The 23884-nt window shown below is 40.7% G+C and overlaps 1 protein-coding gene across 1 annotated transcript in view; it reads left to right on the forward strand.

The window, feature by feature from the left end:
* The first annotated feature begins 2276 nt into the window (after positions 1-2276).
* The window catches only part of DNAI4 (dynein axonemal intermediate chain 4), a 30394-nt gene continuing 8786 nt past the window's right edge, over positions 2277-23884 (forward strand). The window contains exons 1-13 of the mRNA XM_077824894.1: positions 2277-2332; positions 3055-3244; positions 5496-5689; positions 7421-7530; positions 7767-7923; positions 11270-11409; positions 13574-13741; positions 15500-15697; positions 17516-17778; positions 19285-19371; positions 21619-21770; positions 22620-22777; positions 22982-23103. Of these exons, the coding sequence (XP_077681020.1) occupies positions 2277-2332; positions 3055-3244; positions 5496-5689; positions 7421-7530; positions 7767-7923; positions 11270-11409; positions 13574-13741; positions 15500-15697; positions 17516-17778; positions 19285-19371; positions 21619-21770; positions 22620-22777; positions 22982-23103 (1995 nt within the window). The remainder of the gene's footprint in view (positions 2333-3054; positions 3245-5495; positions 5690-7420; positions 7531-7766; positions 7924-11269; positions 11410-13573; positions 13742-15499; positions 15698-17515; positions 17779-19284; positions 19372-21618; positions 21771-22619; positions 22778-22981; positions 23104-23884) is intronic.

The raw sequence follows: 23884 nt of genomic DNA on the forward strand, positions 1-23884 counted from the left end.
GCCGTCACCGTCAGCCCCCAACTAAAACCCCTCCAACGCATTATTAAGGATCTACAACCTATCCTAAAGGATGACCCAACACTCTCACAAATCTTGGGAGACAGGCCAGTCCTTGCCTACAGACAGCCCCGCAACCTGAAGCAAATACTCACCAGCAACCACATACCACAGAACAGAACCACTAACCCAGGAACCTGTCCTTGCAACAAAGCCCGTTGCCAACTGTACCCACATATCTATTCAGGGAACACCATCACAGGCCTAATAACATCAGCCACACTATCAGAGGCTCGTTCACCTACACATCTACCAATGTGATATATGCCATCATGTGCCAGCAATGCCCCTCTGCCATGTACATTGGTCAAACTGGACAGTCTCTACGTAAAAGAATAAATGGACACAAATCAGATGTCAAGAATTATAACATTCATAAACCAGTCGGAGAACACTTCAATCTCTCTGGTCACACGATTACAGTCATGAAAGTTGCGATATTACAACAGAAAAACTTCAAAACCAGGCTCCAGCGAGAGACTGTTGAATTGGAATTCATTTGCAAATTGAATACAATTAACTTAGGCTTGAATAGAGACTGGTAGTGGCTAAGCCATTATGCAAGATAACCTATTTCCCCTTGTTTTTTCCAACCCCCCCCCCCCCCCCCGTTCCTCAGACGTTCTTGTTAAACCCTGGATTTGTGCTGGAAATGGCTCACCTTGATTATCATACACATTGTAAGGAGAGTGATCACTTTAGATAAGCTATTACCAACAGGAGAGTGGGTTTGTGTGTGTAAAAAAAAAGGGGGGGGGAGAAAACCTGGATTTGTGCTGGAAATGGCCCAACTTGATTATCATACACATTGTAAGGAGAGTGATCACTTTAGATAAGCTATTACCAGCAGGAGAGTGGGGTGCGGGGAGAGAAAACCTTTTGTAGTGGTAAACACCCATTTTTTCATGGTTTGTATGTATAAGAACATCTTCTGTATTTTCCACAGTATGCATCCAATGAAGTGAGCTGTAGCTCATGAAAGCTTATGCTCAAATAAATTGGTTAGTCTCTAAGGTGCCAGAAGTACTCCTTTTCTTTTTGCGAATACAGACTAACACGGCTGTTACTCTGAAACTTGACTATACGTTGTATCCCGTTATCTAAAAGTCTCTCCACTACCTGTAACAATCCAAATTAATACCAAAAATAGCTAAACAGTGTAAGCTTTTAAATTTTGTAAATTTCCAATCTCGCCATGGCTCACATACACACACACTGTGTGTGTGTGTGTGTGTGTGTGTGTGTGTGTGTGTGTGTGTGTGTGTGTGTGTGTGTGTGTGTGTGTGTGTGTGTGTGTGTAAGGCACATTGAGATTGCACCAAAATTTTTGGCGGAAACCTGCATCCACCCTGTCCCTAGCTGAGACTTTTTTAGGTGTTATACAATATTTATAGCCTATGATTATTACACTCAAACTCCAATGCCTCCAGTTTTTCAATACTCACATTTTAAATACTTTAAGAAGTTCTGTTACTCTCCTGGACTGTTTAACCACATGGATGCAATGTTGCTTTCCTTACAAAGGGAGAGAAGAACACAGACTTGCCCCACGTCCCCGTTAATTTGAAGGCAGTGTTTAACATCTCTCTCTCAATAATTTTGGTGTTGTAATGAGAAAAGGGGGTTACAGGTTCCTGAACGGTCAGGGGAGGGCTCCTAGCATGCGTTTAGGTCGGCTGAAGGCAGACCGCAAGACCCTGAGAAAGAACAGGTAGGAGCTCCCAACCCCGAAGGCTTGTTGGAAGCTCAGGTGTAACGATGTCCCCTGGTGTGTGGGGGTCCTGATCCTCACTGGTTTTGGGGGGGTGAAGCTCCTCCTAGTCCCTGGTGTGTGGGGGTCCTGATCCTCACTGGTCTTGGGGGGTGAAGCTCCTCCTGGTCCCTGGTATGTGGGGGTCCGGACCTTGACCGGTGTTTGGGGGGGGGGAACGCCTGGCCCCCGCTGTGTGAGTGTGCGGGGCGCCTCTCTCTGACTGGTGTGGGGGAGCCGCGGGCTGCGGACCACCGGCACCAGAGGCCTCCCGCCATGCACAGCCGACCTCACCTCAGCGCCTACCCCCCGTTTCCGCCCCTCTCCGCCGGCCAATCGCCTGGGTGCAGGTTGGCAGGCGGTTGCCATGGTTACCGTGTAAACACGCTCCCTCTGGGCTATGCGGAGGAGCGCGCTGGGCCGCTTGGGACCGGAGCTGTATTGAGAGCCGCCCCCTCCCGCCAGCACCATGTCCTCCTCCACCCGGGCCGGCAAGGGCAAGAAGCATAGCGTCGTCGTCAGCTTGTGAGTGCCCCGCCGCAGTGGGCTCAAGAGGACACGGGGCGGGCTGGGGGCCTGCCCTCTCCACAAGCCCTGGCTGCTCAGGCGGCGCTCGGGCTAGCGGTTGTCTCTGCTAATCCTGCCAGGCTAGGCTCCATCCCAGTGCTTTCCATCTGCACTGAGCATGTGGGGTTTTGTTGGTTACTCTTGGTTACCATCGCCTTAGTTTACAAGATCTCTCTCCTATCTGATCGATGTGGCACGTTTCAAGTGCACCCATCCCTGGAGTCCCTAGCTACCAGTGAGCTTTCTTTGCACTTAGCATCTTCCACACAAGGATCCCAGGGCATTTTAGAGCAATGAATGGACTAAGCCTCACTGTTGCCTTGTGAAGGAGGGAAATGGTAGTATCCTAATTTTACAGATAGAGAAACAAAAGCACAGAGATATGATTCACCAAACTCCAGCAGAAAATCTTTGATGGAGTTGAGAACTGTACCTATGTGGTCTGAATCCCAGTCCTACATTTTAATCCAAAGACAGTGCTTCTTGGTCCTTCATTTCCATACCAGTTACCTTTCACCACACTTAGTCCCATAAATAGACTAGCATTTCTTCTGTTATTTTACAGTTAACATTTGCTTCTGTTTGTGAAGTTGATATTTTGTAGTGAGCTTTATACTGTTCATTATCTGCTAAATAGTCTATATAAATTTCTTAATCATATTTTGTTTGGGTTGAAATAGGACATCAAAGCTGGAGTTAAATATGAAGAGGGCATCTATTTCAGGAACTAGCAGCCAAAAACAAATGAGCTATGTTAGTGGTTTCAGCCCAAGCAGAGTTGGATCATTGAGTCGAAGAAGCATACTGATAGCTTCTGATGGCAAAACTATGGATAAGGGGTCTCTCATAGGGAGTAAGCATACCATTCAGGTAATAAATTTTGCAATATCAAATATTTCTAATTATGTTTGATTGTTAATCTTAAAAGTTGTCTGGAAAAAGGTTTGGGTGGAGTGCAAGGGGAAAAGAAGGCAGTGTGACAGGGTAACTCTGACTCTGAATGTGACAAGGGTAAGCTTTCTAGGAAAAGGGGAAGCCAGTGCAGATATTCCAGAAAGTGAGAAAACCATCTGGAAAGGATGATGATCAATGTTTAAAAAGTGACCCTCAAAGGAACAAAGTATCTGTGCCCTTTTTGCTTCTTTATGATATACTGAGGAAGGCTGAAATTTCCCCACTCCTTTCTTTTCTAACTTACAAATAGAGTTTCTGCCTTGTCTTCCCTGTTTTTTTCTAGGTGACTCTTTGGAGGGTTTCTTGGAAGTCCGGAGAACTAGTGTATGAGATTCCCTTGCTCTTAAGGATCAGGGTTGTTTAATCTTTTACAAAAGATCTTTTATCCCCAAAGGACATCAGTCATATGTGTTAATCACTATTTAAAAAAATTAATTTAAAATGAATTTCTTTTGCAGGTTCACAGGTTTCACTCTCTTGGCCCTGGGTACTTTTTATGTCATAAGATACCTAGTTCTCCTTGCCCATGGAATCTTGGGGAAAAACAGGGTAGATGACACCGCCATTTTTGCTAAAATACAAGCAGGATTTCCCCCCCTTAATCTTAGGCATTCATCCATCATAAAGAAAAAGGGAAATATTTCTTCTGCCACCTCTTATATAGCAAATATTGGCTACATCTAGCATATCTATACTTGCTTGCCTTGATTTGGTTGTAGGCTGTATACAAACAGCTACATGCTCAAGGAAAGCTTGATTCCAGATAAAATAGATGAATGATAACTTTTATAAATTCAGTATGTTGTATTTATATCCAACTAAGGTTTTGCATGCGAACCGGGAAAAATTGTGAATCTAGGCTAAAGCATATTACATACATGCATTTCTCTGTTAGTGCAGGGGTCTTACATAGGCCCGATCCATTTCATTACCCCTGAATGTGTGATTAAGGCTGTGCATAGGACACTGTGCACTGGAATTACTTTTACCCTTAGAGAATGTCAGGTTCCAGTTGTGTTAATATGCCATCTTTCACAAACATTTAAGAATTGTTCTCCTACTTAAACAAACAAAAAGTGGAGAAAACATTCTTTTGAGAGAACTTTTTTTTTTTCGATTTTGTAATAATAATGCTTTGAATTACTATAGAGCTTTTATTCAGTATTGTCAAGGCACTTTACAAATTGTAATTGCCTCACAGCTCTCAACGTGGGGAGGTATTATCTCCATTTTATAAATGGGATACTAGGGTAGGGAGATTTAAGTGACTTACAGGGGTACACAATAACTCCTTAAATAGCTAAGGAATACATATATTTATCGAGCAGTGAAATGTACTTTTTCCGTTACTTGCTTGTGTTGATTTGAAAAATCAGTCATTTAGATCAACAGTCTTCTTCTTAAGTTGAAAATAACCTGTGTTTAAATCCATGAGACATGTTGACAGGAACATTTGTATTGGTTTACCTGACATAGAGAAGAAATTACAATATAAAGTTTCAAGAAAATTCTGTTTAGAAACTTTACAATCGACTTACAGTATATTTTCTTGCAGAAAAAAGATTTTTTGGGGGGGAGGGACTAATACAATTTAGTAAAGCTGCATAATAATTTCATAATATTAGCGCTGTGAACCAGCTAGCCTCTGATTTATACCAGATTTTGCCAGAATTTAGGTTCCCTAGATTTCTTCATCATGAGGGTTATTATAAAGCAGCACAGCATGAAAAGTCAGCAGTGGTGATCAGGGAGGAGGTGTGCCCCAAGTAGCTGGTGTATGTAGTTTCTCAGCATATTCCTGAAACAGCCTCCACTGGCAGAGTTCCTAAGAAGCTCTTGGGAGAAACTAAAGATGTCCTCTCGTGGTTGAACCCCTTGAGGAAGAGTGGCAGTGAGAGGGTAGATGTTGTTTGCAATGTATGCTGGCATAGAGAGGTTCTGTTGCCCCTCCCTATGTTAACTACTACGGTGAATGTGCCTGTACCTTCTAACACTAATAAAGTTAAATGTTGCATAGCTGCATTTGTAGCTCAAACGTTTGTCTTTTTCACCAACAGAAGTTGTTCCAATAAGAGATATTACGTCACGCACCTTGCATAGCTACATATCATTTTCATTTTTTGAGAGAACACAAGATAATTTTTATTATTGTTATTTAAATATTCAGGTTTTTGATGAGCAAGGGAAGGATGTAACACCCCGTCCACTCTATCGTCCAGAACCAAGTGCTTCGCTACACAGACAAAGCAAAATCTTATCAACCCAGGATTTCTCTGGGGCTACTGGATCTGATTTTCTGTCTTCCTTATCCATGCATCAGACATCTGGAGTTAATGCTAGTTTAGTAGGTCCATTCTCAAGGTATGTTGTTGCATTCCTTGGGTCAAATCCTGGCCCATTCTATACAGGATTCCAGAATGGCGATTATGTAAGCTTCAGAAGTGCTAGTCCCAGGAATAATTGGAGCCCTGGGTTCCAGTCTCTGCTCAAATTATTTTAAGGCCCCTTCCATCTCCTTTCAGAGTAGCAGCCGTGTTAGTCTGTATTCACAAAAGAAAGGAGTACTTGTGGCACCTTAGAGACTAACAAATTTATTTGAGCATAAGCTTTCGTGAGCTACAGGTCACTTCATCGGATGCATTCAGTGGAAAATACAGTGGGGAGATTTATATACATTGAGAACATGAAACAATGGGTGTTACCATACACACTCTATGTTTCATGTTCTCTATGTATATAAATCTCCCCACTGTATTTTCCACTGAATGCATCCGATGAAGTGAGCTGTAGCTCACGAAAGCTTATGCTCAAATAAATTTGTTAGTCTCTAAGGTGCCACAAGTACTCCTTTTCTTTTCCATCTGCTTGGCATTTTCTGTCAGGTAACTTAGGTGGCTCCCTGCTCAGCATGCTGGCTTTTGTGGATCCCAGTCTTAGGCACCTAACTCTCCCTATATATTGTATAGGGAGCCTACGTGCTTAATTCAGGGCTGTGGGTTCCACTAAGCGGGAGGCGACCTAAAGTTAGGTGTTGCAATGCTGAGGCTCAGTCCGCTTTGTGTATCTAGCCCTCAGTTGCAATTGCAGTATTGCATGAACTTAAGTGTTTGCACTATCATTTTTGTCATTTTAAATTTTGGGACTAATAACCACTATAATGGAATCCGTCTATAATTTCTAAGTCACACCTTCCTTAGCCTATTTTCCTATGCTGCATTATGCTCTTGTATATTTTGAGACACACACCTTTTGAGGAAAAGGAAGTATACGAAGAAAACTGTTATACACAAGTATGTTTTAAAAAAACCTTCATCACAACCACTCCTTACACATAGATTCATTGTTTTTTCACTTTGACTTAACACAATGCGACCAGTGTATATGATTTTCAAGATGTTTTCTTATATATTTCAAAAGAAATTTCAAAGGATTGATAGTGAAAGGTGCTGAAGACTCACCTGACAGTGGTGGGATCATAGCAACACACAGCAGGTATCCAGCACCATTGCTCGCCTTTATGCCTTTTCTTAAAAAGGGGGAGGGGCATGGCTCCCTGGCCCCCTCCTGTTCCGGCACCCCTGCTCCACACTTCCCAGCCAGCCTGGCTGCTTCTAACAGCATGATCAGCTGTGTGGCCTGGAGAGAGGATGAGGCTGGGGTTCAAGAGGTCAGGAATCTAGTCCCACTGCCCTTCCGTGTCACCGTAGGTGAGTTCCTTGGCTTCTCTGAGTTTCAGCATCCCCAGCTGTGAAATGGCAACAACACACCAGGCTTTGAGATCACTGCCTGATGTGTGCTGTGGTGAATGGATCCCAGATGTTATTAAATTCTTCCCCATCATCTTTTCAGTACCATAGGATACTCTCTCAGATGAAGTCTTAATTTATTAACTCTTTTAAACAAATTCATTATTGTCTTTCCAGTGTCTTTCTAGGATTTCTTTTGCAACACAAGCATTTGCTGTATGCACAACCACCATGTAGTGTGACTTGGCTATCCTACTACCAGTACTTTGTTATTTTTGTATTATTTTGAATATTGCCATATCTGGACTCTCACATTTTGTTTCTGTATATTTCTTTGTTATTAAAGGACATATGGAAGCAGCAGTATTTCTAAATCAACCACATCTACAACTGAGTCTATGGCAGATGAAATAGTAGAGCCTGGTTCCAGACGAGACACAGCTACTAGCTTATCTGGTAAAGAAAATGTGTTTCTGTAATTACAGAGATTCATACTGTTGGCTTTGAAGCATGATTCTGGGAGACACTGAAATTAGAAGGTAGAAGTTGAGGGGTGCTGAGCACCCCTTGAGGAGCTCAGTGCACCACAGTATGTGACTCCAAGTCAACAATATTATTTTTTACAATTAAGTTTTTCTCTTTTGATCTTAGAACAAAAAAAATGTCCATTTTCACATTATATAATTTGACAGATGTACAGGTGAGGCGAGATGAGATAAAAGAACAACTGACAAAAGAAGACATTGATAAGAGAGTGGATATTTACCTCATGGAGACAGAAACTATCTGGCTATTGGACATGCCAACTGTCATGGTGTCCATTGAATCTGAAGATGCTGAAAAAGTGCAGTATGTATATTTACAATTTCACACACACTTCGGTATCCTGAGCCATAATGCGCTCAATTTCCATTGACTTCAGAGAGTTGAAAGGGCTCATTGACTTACAGGATCAAGGTCTTTACTACCTATATTTCACAACATGACTTTTGTCTAAATGCCATACCGTACTCACTTCCATCTCTAAACATGACAAACTAGTCTCCTTTAGGCTGTCTTGCTGACTGAATTTAGACCTTTCACCTACTTGCGCAGGTAAAGCAGTTAGTGAAAAGTAGGGGTGAGTAGTATCCTAGTGACAACAAAACCCATTACTAAAATGAATGTTTTATTTTAAAAAAATCATTTCCCTTTACCCAAGTAAAAAGGCTTTCAAAAACAAATGTCAATCTTTAATTATTTACCATCAGTTAGAGCCCCATTATCATGCGAGGAATGGAAGAATATGGGCAGTTTTTATTGCTTAAAATGCATTTATTATGTAGCAGTGCTATGTAAATATAGGAAAAGCAGACTTTTAATTCAACCATTAAAGGGACACACTCAGATAAACATTATATGGTATTAGTAACACAGGAAACGATGTTTGTTTTCAAAGGAAAAAAAACCACACCTGTAGAAAGAGGAGGATTTAGAGCCCCATCCTGCAAATACTTGCATTTAAGGCAATTATTCACTGTAGTAAATGCTGTGCTTGGTAGTACGTTTGTGGAGGATCAGGTTCTAGATAGCTAGAGAGCCTACAGGAGTTAGGTTTTGATACAGAAAAACTGTTCTGGGATTTCTGGTTTATTTACGGCAGTTCAGGTTTACTAAAAAAAAACACCTCCCTCTCCCCCAAGTTTGGCAAAAGACTCCGGATGTATGCTTTCCATGTAGCTTTTCAGTCAGTAATTCCTAAACAAATGTATAAACCAACAAACTAGATAGTCCTTACGTTTCCCTGGAGCTGCTGTCTCTGTCTCCCACTAAAGTAACCCAAACCCTTTTTAAAGTGTAGAGCCTAAATAGGCTCAGCTGCACCTATTTAGCTCCTACTTTGGCATTTTAGGCTAAATTCACAAAGGTACCAGACTTAGGTGCCTAAATCCAAATATAGGCACCTAAGTCCCAGTTTTAGTCTCCCCTGTGATTTACAAACACCAGCCGTTCCCTGTAGGTGCCTAAACAAACTTGGCACCTACATTTTCAGAGTAAACATTTCCTCTGCCTAAATGTCTGCCTCTGAGTATGTTCACTGTTGTCTCAGTGTAGGTGTCCAGGTGCTTATCTCCCACCTCAGCCCCAGAGTGATTCACAAACCAGGGAAGATAGGCTTACCCCTATTGCCTGCAGGACCCTACCTGGTAGGCATGCTCAGACACTGCCTGCTAGATTGGGTCCCATTCAAAGTCTGGTCAGAGAGAAGCAGGTGGTGATAGTGCTACCCATCTTATATGTTTTAGCAACCCAATGATTAGAGCACGCACCTATGATGTGGGAGACCTGGGTTCAACTCCCTCTCTGCCTGATGGGGGAGAAAGAATTTGAAGAGGGATCTCCCACCCCTCAGGAGAGTGCTCTACCCTCTGAACTATGGGATATTCTAATGTGGGGGCTCCCTCAATCTCTCCAGTTGAAGCCAATCCACTGTGGATAAATAATCACAAGAGTTGAACCCAGCTCTCCCACAGCCCAGATGAGTGCTCTAACCACTGGGCTAAAAGTTACAACATGGGTGGTGGCAGCTCTATCATCTTCTCCTCTTCCTGCTGCCAACAATTGTGTGTGGAGTTGGGTGCCTGCCTGAATCATTCTCACAAGAAATACCTTAGGTGCCTAAGCCTCCTGACTCCAGGAGAGGGGTTCCTAGTTGTGAATCACTAGCAGAGCTAGGTGTCTAACACTAGGCACCTACCTCTCTGAGAGGTAGAGGTTCAGCAGGCACACCTCTTGGCGGTTCCCCTTGTAGTATGTTGTTTTTTGTGAATCACAGTCTAAGACACCTATCTCTCCCCAATCATTTAATAAGGAACCTAAGTGCCTAACTCAGGCTCAGAAAATCACAGGAACAACACTGAGAAAAGGAGTACTTGTGGCACCTTAGAGACTAACCAATTTATTTGAGCATGAGCTTTCGTGAGCTACAGCTCACTTCATCAGATGCATACCGTGGAAACTGCAGCAGACTTTATATATACACAGAGAATATGAAACAATACCTCCTCCCACCCCACTGTCCTGCTGGTAATAGCTTATCTAAAGTAATCACCAGGTTAGGCCATTTCCAGCACAAATCCAGGTTTTCTCACCCTCCACCCCCCGACACAAATTCACTCTCCTGCTGGTGATAGCCCATCCAAAGTGACAACTCTTTACAGATTGTGCATGATAATCAAGTTAGGCCATTTCCTGCAACAACACTGTGATTCACAAGGTGCCTAAAAGTCCCTTGTGAGTCTAGCCCTTCCTCCCTGGCATGTCTCTCTGAACCTTGGCTAGGAGTTAACCCCCAAAACCAGAGATTCCTGGCCTCTTCATAGGAACTCCACTGGGATGGAGTGTGCCAGGGCTCCCTCTTTGAGCTCTGAAAGCTTGTCACAATGTGTTTGCAGAATTAAGCCATAAGGGCTGGGATCCAGGCTCCCACACGACTTAGCCTGTGAGCAGCAGTTGGCATATTGAACAGCTTATTGCTGGTGGCCATCTGCTTCTGGTACAGGATACAGGGAGGAGGTAATACATACTGGGTCCCTAGTGGGTCTCCATCCCACAACATAAGATCACACCACAGTGTGATCCAAGGAAAGAAGGACGGGAAGCAGCAGTGAATAATATGACTCTGATTTAGTATGTATGCACAGCATACATTGTAGGTTGATTGGGGGTAGAGGGTGACCAAACTGTTGGTAGATTCAGGCTTAGTATAATCCACTTCTGCCTTTTCAGTATTAAAACTGAAAGAACTAAAAAAAGACATTTCCTCTTCACTATTTCTGCAGTTATTAGAGACTAGACAATATAGATTAATCACTTTCACTTTTGTATTTAGGAGCATCTAGTTAGTTTCACTCTGTAGTAGAGATGGGTCAGAGCTACAAATTTCAGAACTGTATCTGAATTTCCCCAAAGTTCAAGGATGTTTGGATCTAATGTTTTGGCTCAGGCCCATCTCTATAATACTTTTCTGACCTAAACAATGTGGCAAAGTTGGGGTAGCAACCACTGCAAGGGAGTATTTGGAGCCAAACAAAACCTTTTTCATTGAAAGAGACAAAAGCAGTAGACCTTAGTTGAAAACACCATGTCCTGTTTAATGTGTTATTTTTAATATCGATAGATTTGGTTTTTTTAACATGTATATAATTTTTCAAAGGGAACAGAACAAGGATTATATTGAGCTTTGTAAAAATAGAGTTGGTAATGATCGCTTTGTGGAAAGGATGATGCAAACTCTTAATGGAGCACCAAAGAATAAAGAAGTACAATGTGACAAAATCCTCATGGAGGATAAAGGTAAATTATCATTCAAAAAAGTGATAAATATAGCAAATGTTGATGCTTAAGAGCCCTTTCCCATTAAACATTTTGTACCTTGCTAATTGTTATAGTGGCTTATTAGTGATTAAACTTAGATTATTCGTTATTTTTTAAACTTATTCAGGACAACACTAAAATTAAAGAAAGACCATGCGACTTGGTTGAGGCTACTTTTGTGTAGGTGTATAAGCAGGCTAACAAAGAGTTCAGGAAGTAGACCTGGGTTTTCCTGTCCTGCCAACATTTTTGTGATTTCAATAATTTTTCCTGCCCGAAATTGGGATGAAAAGTTAAAGTCTCAAATTTTTGCATTTTGAAAATCTGAAAAGAAAATTTGGTTTGGGACCATCAAAATGTTTCAAACTGGAAAACTGGAATTTTTTGTTTAGAAAATGTCAAAATGGAATGTTTTGATACTTCCTAAACCTCACAAATATTCTTTGCAATGAGAAATTTCTCAATTTCTCTCCCCTGCAGAAAGTTTCACTTCAGACAAATAAGCATTTTTTTCCATAAAATTGTTTTGTCAAAAAATTCCTGAGCAACTCTATGAGGGATTCCTTTTCTTGCTTGTACACCCACGCAGCAGGCAGCCAGAATGTCAGTGTTTGCATTTCTTGAGCATAAGATGCAGGTATGGTAGAGTGGCCTGAAGTAGTCTGCATCCCAACAGAGATGTGGCAGCAGGAGATGGGATGGCGGCATCAGCAGGGCCCCTGCCTCACTTCTGCACCTCCTACTCCTACCATGTAGAAACTGGTCCAGGGAGCAGCACATTCTGCATCCATTGAAAGGATATAGTAGTTGGTCCTTCAAAGAGCTATCCCCCTTTGTAATCTGTCCGTCTCAGCACCACAGAGGCAGAGTACCTCTGGAAAGGCAAAACTTTATCCAAAACTCAAACTAAACATCTTTCTGAGATTTGAAAATGCTGTTCCTTTTTTGTCCTTAACTTTTCCAGTGGCTCTGGTTTCAGCTCTAGGTGAAGATAGCACAGCATAGTAGCATGGAAGAAGCTCTTTCTTGGGATTTCAAATCTCCGTCAAACCAGGAAGTCCTGGCAAACACAGGAGAAGACTGTCTTACAAGACTTCTGCCTCAGTTTTCTAGACAAATTTGGACAAGTATGCAGGCTCTTAGATGTTTATCCAAATTTCAGCACCTACTTTTGACATTTTCTTTATGAAGAAGGCAAAAGAAAGGCTGTGGAGAATGGTGCTCTAAATCTTATTTCTTTGATTTATTTAATGTATATAAACTAAATATAAAAGGATAGTATTGTAGAAAAAGTAGAGAGGACATATAAATGTTCACATATATGTGTATAGATTAGATACAGAAATGAACTGGGAGTATATTTTCCACATTATATGCGTCTGTAATTCTGATTATTCTACATTCCAATTAGTTGATGTTTTGCAAAGTTGAATACATAAAGACTTATGGGTATATACATACTAAGTATTATTAGTGTTTTTTAATAAGAGATGGACACAAACACTGATGGGAGACCCTACACACAGACAACGTTAATACACCCATGACAGCCCCACAGTTGATATTGTTGCAAACTTGTCTGACACTTTTCAGAGTAGCAGCCATGTTAGTCTGTATCCGCAAAAAGAAAAGCACCTTAGAGACTAACAAATTTATTTGAGCATACAAGTACTCCTTTTTTATGTCTGACACTGTTTCTGTACCAGTTTACTGAAGAGATTTGGCACTTCCTATAAAAAGTCTAACATTTCCCTCAGTTTTAGTCCTTTACAGTAAATGTTTAGAAGCACAATACAGTAGAAACTCAGAGTTATGAGCACCTCAGGAATGGAGGTTGTTCATAACTCTGAAATGTTCGTAACTCTGAACAAAACGTTATGGTTGTTCTTTCAAAAGTTTACAGCTGAACACTGACTTAATACAGCTTTGAAAGTTTACTTTGCAGAAGAGAAATGCTGCTTTCCCTTTATTTTTTAGTAGTTTATGTTTAACACAGTACTGTACTATATTTGCTTTTTTTTTTTTTTTTTGTCTCTGCTACTGCCTGACTGCGTATTTCTGGTTCCAGATGAGGTGTGTGTTTGACTGGTCAGTTCGTAACTGAGATTCTGCTGTGCTATGATATTGTGTAATTCATTTTTAGGGATAATGGCCACTTCTTGGGACTTGTATGATTCCTTTAATGCCTTGGAAACAACGCTTACACCTTCAGTAACTGAAAGAAGTAGCAGACCAACAAGTTTGACTAGCAGTAAATCTAACGTGACCAAAGACCGTGAACGAACCATGTCTACAACTTCTACAGATAGAGGTAACTTTTCGTTCTAGGTTTAAATTTCTACAGTGTTTTTCTCCTTATAAAGTTGTGATTATCTGTATTTTCATAAAAATTATACTGAGAACATGTTCAAACTGCACAATTTAGCATTCAAAATTAAAGTAAAAAATAACAGGGTTAAGGTGGCATGCAGAACCTTCACTCTGTCCCCTTGTGTGTAAGTACTATGATAGTGTTTTATTACATGGTCACCACCACACCTAAAAAATACAATATTATATTACACTTTTCTCTGCAACCTTAGTTACGCATTGTAGAATCATATACTTCAAGATGGTACACGTGGGCATGGGCAAACAGGGTCACATACTATTTCTCAGATAATACTGTACAATTTTTATAACCCTCGGTAATTATTGACCATCAACCTCTATGCTCGTTTTTACCAGACAAAGGCTATAATGTATATTACAAGAAATAGGCTGCAGTCTTGCAGCTCAGCCAGGTCCTCAGTTAACAAAACAAACCCAACCAGACTGGACAGCATTTGTCCTTCCCTTGAGTCTTGGACATTCATCAAAGCCTTCTAACCATTTTTCCCTCCAGCTGAGACCCAGATAGGACTCTCCTAGAAGCCTGTCACCGCTGTTCCTTTAATCAACCAGAGATGTTGCTACTGAGTGATGTGAAACACTCTCCTCTGTGGGGTTTGCTCAGTATGCTGCCTCCAAAGCACTCTGAGCCCATTTCCCCTTCATGGCCGGCTGTGGCTTTGCAGGCTGAATCATAAGACTGTCACATTATTTAAAGGGACACGTCTCAGAATAAAAACAATAGCTGTCAAATCAAATTTCCTTTATTAGGGTATTAGTATTACCTTAGAATATTAAAACTGGAAAACAAACTAAAAAAAAAAATCTAATGTACTTTCCACCATGTATGCAGTTTACTTTTTGCTCATCACTCAGCATGGACAATGGAAAAGGTGAGTCACCTTCACTTGTATTTATGGTCATATCATAATTGGTTTTACGTCCTCCATGTTGCAATATTTGAGTTGCAAACACTGAGGGGGAATAGTTAAATCTAAACAAAAAAAACCAGTTTCTTTTTAAAATGTGGGAAAAAATCTTAAAGTTAGTTTGTTTTTCTCTTTTAAACAAAAATGCCACCCACCCACATCAACGGGTGGGGGAAACTGACGGGGCCAGCGAGGCAAGGGGGATGGCCCCAGTAGCAAGAGAGGGAGAGATTCGCCAAGGGATAATAGGTAGTTCCTTCCCTTTGGGACTCTCTACCACCCATTGGCCGGGGGGGGGGGGGGGAGGGGGCTGATTGGCCAGCATTCCCCAGCTCCCAGGAGTTAGCCCGGTGCAGGAGCCATGTGGAGCAACTTTTGGCTCCATTCCAGAAGCCCACCCTATCCACCCAAACTAGGAATGGGAACCTAGCCTGACAGAGGCTGCTAGTCTATCCCATCATTTGTTTAACTTATATATCCTAAATAAGAACTAAGTTCTGCCCTTTGGATACATCCCATTACCTGGGATGCACACAGATACTAGGGCAGAATTTAGCCCTAAGAGATTGTAGTATAGACCCTTTATAATACACTATTACTTGACAGAGTTTTGGCAATACAAAGAAAACAAAACTAAAGAACTTAAGCTACTAGTGGAGGTATTTATTGATCATTACAAGATTTTCTGTTGGGTTTTTTTCTGGCTTTTGCCAAATGTATTGGATTATCCTACTAAACCTGCCTTTTTTAACATTATGTTGGTTTTCCAGAGAGCATAACCTCAAGTTCTATAATCGATTTGGAAAGTGTTATTCTTGCCAGAATCCACAAAGAAGAGGAAGACCATTCTGAAGCTATATTAAAATCAGAAAAATTTCAGCAGGATTTATTTTTTATGGAAAGGGTTCTAATGGAGAATGTTTTTCAGCCCAAACTTGCAGCTTATCGGCAACTTCCTGTTCTTATAGGTATACTTCTCATCAGTTAAGTCATTCTCAATATGAAGGAGCCTGTTTTGCATGCTAAGAAATATACCAAGTAAAAATGCCCCTACTCTGAAGTCTTGACAGAGGAATCAGTTCTGTTAAATAAAGACAAAGGTCGGGGAAGGATTTGCAAAACCAAAACTGGGGTTGTTCAGTACTATGCTCCATTTTACCAACACCCCCAAAAAATATACATGGAGCTTTCTGGAAGGTTTGGATAAATGGTTCTTGAGCTGGCTCATCTCCACTATTAACAGCAGTAAACTGAGACCGGTTTCCACAGTGTTTGTCAAACTAGTTTTTACATTGTATCTTGAGCTTCCAGAAACAATATGGTTTCATGGACAGAGCACTGGACTGGGACTCAAAAGACTTGGGATCTGTTCCTGGCTCTCCCACTAACCTGCTGGGTGACCGCAGGCAAATCACTTCCCCAGCCTGTGCCTTGGCTTATCCCCATTTGATAGATGGGAACAATGATACTGACCTCCTCTGTAAAGCACTTTGAGATCTACTGCTGAAAAGTGCTAGATATGATTGTTTAGTATGTTTTCTTGGTAGTACAGCCGTTCACTAGAATACACAGTCTTTCAGCTCAGCTCTGAGTAAAATTCAGGCCAGACTGGTAGTAAAAGTTTAATCAACTGATGGCTGTTCAGTTCCTTTGAAAAATGAGAAGGTGGATTCACTGCAGATCATAAGTGGCACTTATTGGACTATTGTTGGCAATCTCAATAAAGAAGACAACAACTGACTGGTGGGAGAGACTGAACTACCATTTTACCCCTTAGGGGAAATCCAGTTAAAAACGGGATTAAAAACATATGAAGTGAGGAAGTTCACATGGCCATGGCCTATATTATTCCTGTTCACCAGACAGAGGGCTTCAAGCTTCCCAGGCTGTCAATCCAACACTGACCACAAGCAATTCATTCAAATTTTTAAGGAGGAGAGGGGGAAAACCCACCGCTACACACACCCTGCATTTTAAAGGGCCCAGAAGAGCTTGCAGACTTAGCTTTTGCCCCACTTATCCCCACGTCAGAAATTTCAAATCTTGCATCCTCTAATGGCGTAAATCCCGGAGTGGTATTTGCTCTTGTTTGATGCTTTAAAAATCAGGGAAGTAGATAAGGGAAAGATTTTCAAAAGCTCAGATGGGAGTTAGGTGCCCAGTTCCTATTTGAAAGTCTACAGTGGAGCCATATTACTTCACAAGAATGACTTGACATCCCTTCCAGATTCGCAAATTTTGTTAACTGGCAACTAAGGAAAAAAACCCTAACAAATTAAATATAAATATACTTTGCATATTTATATTGACCAATGCAATTTCACTGTAATTATAACATTTCAGAGTAACCATTAAATGTGCTATGGCGACAATTTTCAAACCTGGATCCATAAAATTTGGCAGCAAAGTTGAAAAATTTACTACTTAGATTAATCACTAAATAGGAGGAAACTTTCCTTGGGGGATAGGTTATGCTATAACTACCTCCTGCCGGGTTCTTGAACCCTCCTGTGAAACATCCAGTACTGGACACTGTTGGTGATGGGACATTGGACTGTCTGGATCGCTGGTCTGTTCCAGAATGCTAGTTCCCATGATCCTACAAAAATGTTGGCCAAATTTTGAAAAAGTCATGAAATCTTAGTTCTCTGAATCTTCATTGCAGTGCTCTGCTATGAAAACTTTGCTGAGAAGTGGGATGAGATCATTGTGTTTCTGGTCAGAATTAGCAGGATTGCAGATTAGTGGAGTACTACTATGATTCTACTGTATTTGTTGCACTTTAGAACCAGTTCTTACATCTGATGCTGGCAAAGAGGAAGCAGAAACAGAGGAAGCAGAAGAGGAGGAGCAGGAGGAGGAGGAAGGAGCGGGGGAGGAAGAGGAGGAAGAGCAAAAGGAAACAGTAGTTAGTTCATCAATTTTGTTAGATCTGAGCGAAGCACCAGAAGAAATCTTACCGCCCAGTCTGGAACGACTGTGGTCCTATACATGTGAATCGACTAATGGCCACAGTGTGAGCAGCATGGCTTGGAACAAGCTAAACCCAGTGAGTTACCAAATTTATTCTTCTAAACTTTTTTCTAGAATTGGGTGGGTAATTGTCAAGGTAAAATACTAGCTCGGGTTTGATACACGCTGCTGGAGCAGGGTTTCAGATGCTGGGTAGATGTGTGATGGGGAGGGATTCATCCCTGAGGTCAGACAGGTGGTGGTTGCTTCCTGCAGTCTGTATCTTCCTTTGCCTTTGCTGACTTAGCCACATTGATCCACTCTTTCATGACCTTCAGGATAGATAATTGCACCTCACCATTTCTAAGAATGAGCAAATCTACCTTGAGAGATCTTCAGATGGTTCAGTATGCAGCAGTTTACCTTCTCAGCAGCACTGGTCTCAAAGAGCACTTGACCAGGTTCAGATAACTACAGTTCTGAACTACAGTTCAGATAACTACACGCTTATAGAATTTCTGGGTCAAATTCAAAATCTCAGCACTAATCTTTAAGACTATTCATGGCATTGATCCAAGATAGTGTAGAGACCACCTCTTGCTCTGTGACAATGATCTCCCTAGACCACTGCATTTCTCAGGAATGAGGACACCAACAACCTTGAGAGTAAGACTCATGAGAATGGCAGGCACAGCTTTCACAGCAGCTTGTACAAGATTGTAGAACTCACTTCCTGTGGAGGTCAGAATGACCTCAGAGCTCTTTAGTGTCAGAGCAGTATACATCTCATTTCTTGATTTAGCTTTCCCAAGGTGACAACAAAAATAACCATGTAGGGGAAGAAGGTAACAATGGGGGAGGAGGAATATAAAGACAATCAGACTACCTCAGGGGGAAAAGGGAGGAAATATGGCCACGTATAAGGTCTTTGGGCCAGATCTTCAGATGTAAATTGGTATAAATCCGTTGGCCTGTTGGATACTGATCAGCCACAAACTAAGAATTGTAAGACCATTAAGATGCTTATTTTCAAAATGCTTATTTCACAGAAAAATGGTTGTTTTATGTAGAAAAATACAATTTAAAGGAGTTGAAGAGTAAGGGCCTTGCTTGTTACTTATAAACCACAAGGTGTAAAGAGCGGTGGCAATCATAAAAATATTATTTGTCTTCCCTCCTCAAAATATTAAACCCTGGAAACATTTACCATATTGTATCAAATACTGCACATTAAAATATGTTTATAAAACACTTTGTATACACCTATATAAAATGGACAGATTTTTATAGGGGCCTCCCTTTTTTTGGGCACAATTTGTGCTCACTAAAATTGCACTTGCAATTAATTTTCACTCATGCATAGTGAGTAGTGCCTTACACTTACTGCATTAGAATCTGACTCTAAATCTTATTTACTGTAATTACCTTACTTTGCTTATATGACTACATTACTGAGGCTGTGTACTTTGTACTGGGTACTAAGTTATCTAAGTAGAAGGATTTGCACACTTAACTGCTGGCAGAAAGCTGCCACTTAAAATTCTAGCTTTAAATTTCTGATTTAATTGAAGTATATCCACCAATCTGTACTTTTGGGTTTTAGGATCTTTTGGCTGTTGGTTATGGGCAATTTGGTTTTCAAGAACAGAAGAAAGGCTTGGCTTGCTGCTGGTCACTCAAGAACCCTATGGTAACACAAGTAGAGCTAAAGCACAATTTATTTTAGTTCTTGTTACTTTAAGACTTTTTTTGCTGTAATAATTTTTTATGGTTTAATAGCAGATCATTGAGTTTCCCTTTGCTTGAGAAAGCAAGACATATAGCAGTAATGTTATTTTGTTAGCCCAGACTAAACCCCTTCTGGAAAATGGATAATAATTAACAATTCTTATTTTTAAAATGTCTAAACTACCTTACTGCTCGTGAAAAATGCTAGAAAACACTGGAGACTAAAGATCTCCTCTTATTCACAGGACAGTTACAGCAAAGGGAACAAGGGTACTGCACACTTGCTCCACAATAGCCTGCCAATGTGCCTCAGATTTGACCTGGAGGAAGTATCTATAGAAAGTAGTCTCTGTGCCCATTCACCCTCTGTACTGTGGTTTTGTAATATGGACATCTGTCCACAGGGAACTGAACTCATGTCACAAAGACTATAAAACAGCTGGTTAGAACAGTCAGTTTAAACCAACTTAGGCTATGTCTACACTGCACTTTCGTCATTAATTGACAAAGGACATACGTTTTAATGACAAACCGCCAGTGTGAACAACGCTTTGTTGACAGGAGACACTCTCCCACTGACGAAGCTACCACCCTCATTGGGATGGGTTTCTTTTGTCATAAGAAGAGCTCTTTCCTGGCGACAAAGTGAGGCTACTCTTTGTGCCTTACAGTGACAAGGCTTTAGCAGCACGTGCTTCTGTAAGCTGCGCAGTGTAGACATAGCCTTAGACTGGGCAACCTAAGAATGAAAAGCTCTGTATTCCATTTCCAATCCCCTAGCCAAGACTATGAATTAATCAGTTCAGCTATTACCTGGATTAGATCCAGGTGTGTAGTTCCTCCTATAAAGATTTTTATACAGTAGTAAGCTCTTTTAAGCATTTCAAATATAAAAACAAATTTATTTACCGTGCATTTGTTTTCCCATAATCTTCCTACAGTTGCAAATTAAGGATATTTGTATTTTAAATTTAGGGTTTCCCCTTCCCAGTCCATCTTCTCGTCTGCAATAAATTTTGCGCTGTGTGAAAAAAAGTAGATATTTTAAATTTAATTTCAACATCTGCAGAATGTAACTTGTCATGATATTTTCAATAAACAGCAGATTTCAAAGATAACATTTAAAAAGTTGATGTTTCTATGAGAATAGTGATCCTTGCCAAAATAAATTTTTGAATTAAAAAAAATGAAAATGAGGGTTTTCTTTTAATATAGAATAATTTTCACTCAAAAATGTGAAAACTCAATTTTTCACAAAATCAAATTTTCTGAAATCAAAACAAAATGCAGAAACCTCATTCTGAAGTTTTCCAGCTTCACTGTAAATATTTCACACAGCCCTAGCCATGATGCAGATTTCCATGGAAACACTTTGTAATGTCACCAACTCAAATTTGAGTTCATTACCAAATCAAGTAAAAAAGACGATAACCTATCAGGGAAAATGCTCTTATTTAGATACATCTGGGATGAGAGTAAAAAACAGACAATAACTGGGTAGGCAACTGGACATTTCTGTAACTCTCTCTTCTTTCAATTTTGCTCCAATCTGATGCGTTCCCTTTTCAATAAGTAAAAGAGATGTGCTTAGATGTGTCTGGGTTCTTCTCAGCACTGCCACTTGTGCGCATCTGCTGTATGACCTTGGACAAGTAACTTCATCTGTCTGTATCTGAATTTCCCCATGTGTTAAATTAGGATGTAGGGCTTGTCTACATTGCCCCACACTTCGGATTATGGGGGTGTGAAGAGCAGAGCGCACCAAAGTGCTGCACTGTAATGCCCTTGTGTGGACACTGTGGGTGTGAACCAAAACGTTCCTAGTTTGTGCTTGAAGAGGACTATGTTAACAGGTCTACATTAATGCAAATTAGGAACTTTTTAGTTTGCACCTGGAGTGTCCACGCTGGGGAACTATAGTGCAGCATTTTGGTGTACGCTCACACCCCATAGTCCAGACTGCAAGTCAGTATAGATATAGCCAATTTACAATACAAAAGTCACATTTCTGCACAGCACTCCTTTCAAATTTGACAACTGTAGCAGGAGATAGTAGTCTCAGTTATTTAGAATCTAGTCTTAAAGTTGAACCTGGTAAAGGTGGGTTGAACCTGGTAAAGCATTTGTAGGTTTAGAAAAATAGTGGGTAATCTAGCAATTAACTAACGCTCAGAAGAATGAAATAAATGTGCTGTTTTCTTCTGTTCAGTGGCCAGAGCGTATTTATCAATGTGATCATGGTGTTACTGCATTGGATTTCTCTCTGGCAAACCCAAACCTTTTAGCAGTTGGAATGTACAGTGGCACAGTAGCCATCTATAATGTACAGACCCGTAATACCACAGCACTTTTGGACAGCAGGTAAGATTACAAATTCCCCACCTTGTTGTACTTCTTTCATGTCTTGTTAGTTGTGGACATTCCATTCCATTGCTAAAATTTAAATAAATGAGTGAACAGTAGTGCTCTTGAAAAAATGGATTCAGTGAATGCAGGGAAGTGCTGGATAATTCCCCCCTTCCCAGCTTTGCTAACATCTCTCAATTCTGATTTGAAACATTTACACTGTACCCTACAATCCTGGGACTTACTTGAAAAGAAACTGTCAGGCATGAAGACTTTGATATGTATAAATGTCCATGAAAGTCTAGATTAGGCCAACCATGAAGTAGCACCAGTACAATGATTCGGATACCTAAAGAAAAGTGCTTGAGTCCTTTAAACATTATTCTATAATTAAATATGTAAAAATATTTTCTAAAATGTACTTTTAAAACAATAGATACAGGTCTTAACACTGACTTTTCATAGAATCATAGAAGATTAGGGTTGGAAGGGACCTCAGGAGGTCATCTAGTCCAATCCCCTGCTCAAAGCAGGACCAACCCCAACTAAATCATCCCAGCCAGGGCTTTGTCAAGCCAGGCCTTAGAGGTTTTTAAGGATGGAGATTCCACCACCTCCACAGGTAACCCATTCCAGTGCCTCACCACCCTTCTAGTGAAAAAGTTTTTCCTCGTATCCAACCTAGTCCTCCCCCACCTCCCATGAAAATTAAAATAACCAATTAACACATGCCCACACTCCAGAGTGTTTGTTCCTAAGTTATGTACACACCATTTTTTTTTGCTTATGTAGTAACGTTTTCAAAATGCATTCTCCCTTATTTCTGTTAACTTATAGCTCTGTTTGTGCATGCCTTTATTTCAGTGAATCTTTTGATAAGCATATAGGGCCTGTGTGGCAGCTGAAGTGGATCGAACAGGACAGGGGCACAACGGGAGATGACAAAGGAGAGATATTAATCTCTATCTCAGCAGATGGCAGAATAACCAAGTGGCTTATACGCAAAGGACTAGGCTGCACCGGTGAGCATATTCTCTCAGGACTTTCTACACTGGGCTGTTGCACAATACCTTATTCCAGGCAATTTCCCTGTGTAAACAGCCCGTAGATAAAACATTTCAGAATTGTTAAATATCTGAAGTACTTATGAGTTATTCAGAATGTTCTAATACGTCACTATCTCTTTCATGTAAAATTCATATTCCATGTACTGTCTATTTGCATAGATCTGATGAAACTGAAGCGAACCGCAAGTGAAAGGAAAAAACTAACCGGTGAAAAAGAAAAGAAAAGTGAAGCTCTGATATCTCGACAGGCACCTGGAATGTGCTTTGACTTTCATCCAAGGGTAGGCTCAGGAAATCCCTTGTGATTATTAATGTTTCAAATTCAGTTGGCTGAAGTTTTATCTATCAGAACAAAACATTATAGGTCAGATCCTCAGCTGGTGTACACTGATGGAGCTAGACCATCACAGCTGAAGATTTCACCTTATGTGTTTAAACAAACACTAAGTTGTAGTAGTCTCCTGGGTTCTGGAGACATAAGCTAGACAAGCCCTAACTGCTGCTCTAACTGTGAATATTCAGATAAGAATGAATGAAAATTTCAAAAGAAAAGCTGTATGGTGCCAGAAGATTAATACACTTGCCTTTTACTTTTAGCTGATTTTATTCAAGGTTGGTTTAAGTCACCAATGAAACACATTTGGAAATCTTTCTTTTCCCAAGTGATTTTTTCCTGTCTCACGAGATCACTGCATGCATGTCTGCATTGTAGCTACTCTCTAATGAAAGCCCCCAAACAGTTCAAAAATGGAGATCAGGATTCAGGTATAGAGGAAGCTTGCACTGCAGTTGCCCATGTTTCTCCAGCAGTAACTATAGAATGGTTCTGATTTACATAAGCGCGAACAATATTCCCCAAAACTGATCAGAGAGAAAACCAAACAAGCTAACCCCTATATTTTGTGAGTTTTACTGTTTTAATTATGTTGCTTTGATTGACTTTGGGCCTGATCCCAAGGGCAGGTGAACAAACACAACTCTTATTGAAGTCAGTGGGAATCTGAGTGCTCCGCATCTCTCAGCAATTTCAGCCCAATCTCTCAGCCTAAACTCCACACAGCT

This window comes from Eretmochelys imbricata, chromosome 8 (assembly GCF_965152235.1).
Source record: "Eretmochelys imbricata isolate rEreImb1 chromosome 8, rEreImb1.hap1, whole genome shotgun sequence".
Classification (NCBI taxonomy): Eukaryota; Metazoa; Chordata; order Testudines; family Cheloniidae; genus Eretmochelys; species Eretmochelys imbricata.